General features: G+C 65.1%; 1 protein-coding gene across 1 annotated transcript in view; it reads left to right on the top strand.

Moving 5' to 3' along the window:
- The window catches only part of MCF2L (MCF.2 cell line derived transforming sequence-like), an 82,817-nt gene that overhangs the window by 75,940 nt on the left and 2,517 nt on the right, over nucleotides 1-4,360 (top strand). The window contains exons 24-26 of the mRNA XM_010831541.1: nucleotides 303-381; nucleotides 514-580; nucleotides 1,360-1,478. Of these exons, the coding sequence (XP_010829843.1) occupies nucleotides 303-381; nucleotides 514-580; nucleotides 1,360-1,478 (265 nt within the window). The remainder of the gene's footprint in view (nucleotides 1-302; nucleotides 382-513; nucleotides 581-1,359; nucleotides 1,479-4,360) is intronic.

Below are 4,360 nucleotides of genomic sequence, written 5' to 3'. Positions count from 1 at the left end.
GCGGCGGCGGGCGCGGCCCCAGCCAGTGCCCGGCTCTGCACCAGCCTGGGATACTCAGAGTCCAGCGCCTACCAGCACAGCCAGTGGTCAGCGCACCCTCTTCTGAGGGTTCCCGCTGAGTCAGAGTCAGAGCCGCAGGGTGCGGGCCCGGCAGCCAGCGCACCCTCGCCCCAGGGCTCCTTCCTGCACCCCCAGTGCAGCACTGTCCCCCGGTTCCCACGGGTCCCGGGCACCTGCAGAGGGATACACTGGCACACGTCACGGTGGGCACGCACTCACCCCCGGTCTGCTCTGGGGCACAGGCACCCACTCCTGAAATCAAGGCCGCCTGGGTGAGCGAGATCCGGAAGGTGCTGACCAGCCAGCTGCAGGCGTGCAGAGGTGAGGGCCTGTTCCCTGCCCCCCGGGCGTGTTTGGTCCCTCGGAGCAGCCCCAACCCTTGGCCCTCCAGGCTCCTGGAGGGGAGGGCACGCAGCCCCAGATCCTGACTGCACCGGGCCCCTCTCCCCACAGAGGCCAGCCAGCACCGCGCCCTCGAGCAGTCCCAGAGCCTGCCCCTGCCCACACCAGCTGGCACCAGGTGAGGCCCGCCGCGTGCAGGGTTCCCAGTGGGAGCCAGCCAACCCGCGCCACCATGTCTCCTGGCTCCCCAAGCCCGCCGCCCAGGGCCCGGGGGTGTGTCCCGGGCTCACACGCTGCTGGTCAGTCCCAGCAGGTCAGCGTCAAGGCCTGTGCCTCTGGCCCCAGCCTCAGGCAGAGGCCAGTCCCTGTGTTCCTGTTTTCTCCTGGGGAGGGGGTAGAAATCCCATCACGATCAGCGCGCAGTGGGTGGCTGTCCCAAGAGCAGCCCAGCACCCATGTGTCAGAGTTGGCAGTGCCCCAGGTGGCCAGATCCTAGGAGCACACTGGCTCACAGCTGTGGGGCCCACGGCTCACGGGCAGACAGGGACGAGGAGACTCATTTCACACTGGCCTCGTTACGTGTCTTCTGCCCTCATTTTTCCTCTGTTGCTTTATCCATCCACTATTTATTCTTTTACTGTTTTTTATGTAAGCCACGTCTAATCATCTGTGGAGTAGGATATAGTCTAACTAAATAAATCACAGGACAGTAGCTTTAAAGGAGAAAGGTTACCCTGTGGGAGAAAAAACAACAAGACCGCCTCTTGCTCAGCAGCTGTGGAGGTGGTGTCCCCCTGGCTGCACCCAGAGTCTGGAGGCGCATGGCCACGGCCCGCAGTGGGAGACGTGGCCCGAGCGCTGGGGAGGAGCTCAGGGTCATCCCCTCCCCACCCTCGGGGGCCTGTGAGTGCTAACGGCAATGTTCTTTTCCTTTTTCCACGCGTCTGACGTCATTAGTCCCTTGAAAGCGAGCACAAGAAACATAAAAAAGTTAGAAGAAAGAAAAACGGACCCGCTGAGCCTGGAGGGATACGGGGGGCCGACACCACAGCAGAGGGCCCCCGAGAAGGGCAAAGGTGGGTGCTGGGCTGAGCCCGGAGCGCCGGGCCACCCAGGAAGGGCGAAGGTGGGTGCTGGGCTGAGCCCGGAGCGCCAGGCCCCCCGAGAAGGGCGAGGTGGGTGCTGGGCTGAGCCCGGAGTGCCGGGCCCCCTGGGAAGGGCGAAGGTGGGTGCTGGGCTGAGCCCCGAGTTCTGGGTCCCCTGAGAAGGGCGAAGGTGGGTGCTGGGCTGAGCCCGGAGCGCCAGGCCCCCGAGAAGGGCGAGGTGGGTGCTGGGCTGAGCCCCGAGTTCTGGGTCCCCTGAGAAGGGCGAAGGTGGGTGCTGGGCTGAGCCCGGAGCGCCAGGCCCCCGAGAAGGGCGAGGTGGGTGCTGGGCTGAGCCCCGAGTTCTGGGTCCCCTGAGAAGGGCGAAGGTGGGTGCTGGGCTGAGCCCGGAGCGCCAGGCCCCCGAGAAGGGCGAAGGTGGGTGCTGGGCTGAGCCCCGAGTTCTGGGTCCCCTGAGAAGGGCGAAGGTGGGTGCTGGGCTGAGCCCAGAGCGCCAGGACAGTTGTGGGTGCCCACAGCAGGCGGGTCGTATGCACACCCCGTGGCCCCGGGCAGGTCCGTGTCAAGCGTGGGGCCTGGGGGGGACCTGGGTGTGACCACCCAGCACCCCCTGCACCACCCTCTCTCCCCGCAGATGACGTGGTCACTAGCTCTACCTCAGAAAGCTCTGCCCTTTCTAAAAAGCGCTTCACCCTGCAGAGCTTTGCTGCCCTCAAAGCCCAGAAAGGTAAAGGCGCCCGCCAGCCCACGGCCTTGGGGCAGCTCGCACTCTGGTTGTCTTTCATCACCCGCGGTGCCATGTTCATCCGCGTGGACCGTCTCGGGAGGGCATCTGCCGCCTTCATCACCGGGGAGCATCTTCCACCCCGTCGCTCTCTGTCCCCAACGCTGGTGTGTCTGTCATCTGTGCGGCCAGAGCTCTTTTCGGGGCCTTTTCTTCGGGAAGGAGGAGGCCCACGCTTCTGATGGAGGCCCGTCTTGGGGGCCCGAGTGTCCTTTGCCTGCCTTCTGGCCCAGCTCCTCCCGCGAGCCCATCCTCTCCCGCCGTTCCCTGTCAGGCCCCCGCCTGCCAGAGAGCAAGGCTTTCACTTCCCTCTGGGCTGTTTGAACGCACAGGCAGGTTCAGAGTGTCCCAAGGTGGGTTTCAAAGCCCGCTGGGGCACCCGGGCAGCGGATATACGCGAGAAGCATGCCCAGAAGCTGCAGGAGGGTCGTTAGAGGGCTCCCCGCCAGACACCAAAGACTGGAGCTCTTTTTATGGGCCCCGAAAATTGGAGCTTTTTTTTTTTCCAATTTACAAAATCATTTTAAATTGGCTTCAAACAAACAAACGAAAAGGTGGACACATCCTGGTCCTCACGTTCGCCGGGTTTGCAGAGCATGTGCCCGGTGCGTGCTGCACGCGGGGCCCAGGACACAGACATCACGACGCCGACGCCGCGTCATCTGCAGCCCTTCCTGCCCTCCCACGGGGCTCCCCGTGCACCCCTGGGTCCCTCCGCCCGCGCACTCGGCTCGGAGTCCCCGGAAGGTGCACCCCTGGGTCCCTCCACCTGCGAGTTCGGCTCGGAGTCCCCAGAAGGCAGCTCTGGCCGCGGGTCTCATCGCAGCTCGTGATCCATGTCACTGCCCATGTGCTCAGCTTCTGCGCCTCACGCTCTCCTGTTCTGTCTCTGCCTCTCGCCCCTCTGCAGCTTCTCCCACCAGCCCTGACAAAAAAGCTAAGCGACACCAAGTAAAGAGTGACCCCACGCCTTTTGGGTTACGAGGTAGAGTGGCTCAGCTTCTGGACAAGGCCTCACACCCGCCTCCCCATCCGATTAGGGACCCTGTCTCACCCTCACCTGTCATCTGAGCTGCCCGGCCAAGTAGGTCCCTCCCAGCCAGGGGCAGAGTCGGTGTTTTGTTCCAAACCTGACGCCCCCACGACAGCCCTGGTGACGTCTGGCTTCTGGCTGCCGGGCCTCAGGCTGGGCACGCCCAGCGCCGCAGAGCTGACCGCCGAGTGCCAGGCAGTGGCTGGGGACGCTGGCCGGCGTCTGGGACGGGCAGGGCTGTCTCCGCAGAGGCTGTGGGGCTGCAGGGCTCTGTGCCCCAGGCCCGATCTGCCTTGCTGTCGGTCCCCACACTTCTGGGGACAACAGCCGGTGGAGCCCTCCTACTGCGAGTTTCCTGGGGGCTCCCGCTGTGCAGACGCAAGGGTCGGCTCTGCAGTGAAGCTCAGGTCTTGGCCTCCGTCGCCCCTGCGGCCCAGGAGACCCCAAGACCCCCGGCCCAGGTTGAGAGTCTGAGGTTCCCAGAGAGGATTCCACTGTGTGATTCATCCTGCGTTTCCCAGACAGCGTGGCGGTCCCTCGAGTGTGGCTGGACCCTACCCTGTGCTCAGACCACTCAGGGTGACCGGGCCCTCCCTAGCCTCCAAGGACAGTCTGTGCCCCAGGGACCCGGGCCACGCCCTCGCACGACCCAGGCAGGCCAGCCTGAGGCCAGCCCTGCACACTCAGCCCTGTGGAGCCCCAGGCTGGGGAAAGGAGCCGCCTCCGGCAGGGCTCCTGGGAGAGGCTGCTGTGGGCCCTTTGGGTTCCTGCTTAAGACCAGGGGTGTCCGAGGCACCTCCCTGCTCTGCCGACTCGCCTGGTCCGGGGCCCCTGCCCTGTGCAGCTCAGATGCTTTGCACAGCCTCTGAGCCCAGCAGTGTCAGCTCTGAGCTTCCCCGCTTACCTATGAGACAGTGAGGTGACCTCACATCCACAGAGGGGTGTTAGAGCCTGGAGCAAGCCCAGCGCGGCCAGCCCCCTCCCCTCCTGCCCTCTCCCCCTCCCCCTCTCTCCGTCTCCTCCCCCTTCTTCCCCAGC

Source organism: Bison bison, unplaced genomic scaffold (assembly GCF_000754665.1).
Source record: "Bison bison bison isolate TAMUID 2011002044 unplaced genomic scaffold, Bison_UMD1.0 scf7180017864527, whole genome shotgun sequence".
Lineage (NCBI taxonomy): Eukaryota > Metazoa > Chordata > Mammalia > Artiodactyla > Bovidae > Bison > Bison bison.
Note: the sequence above shows the minus strand (reverse complement) of the source record. Positions and strands in the feature narration are given on the sequence as shown.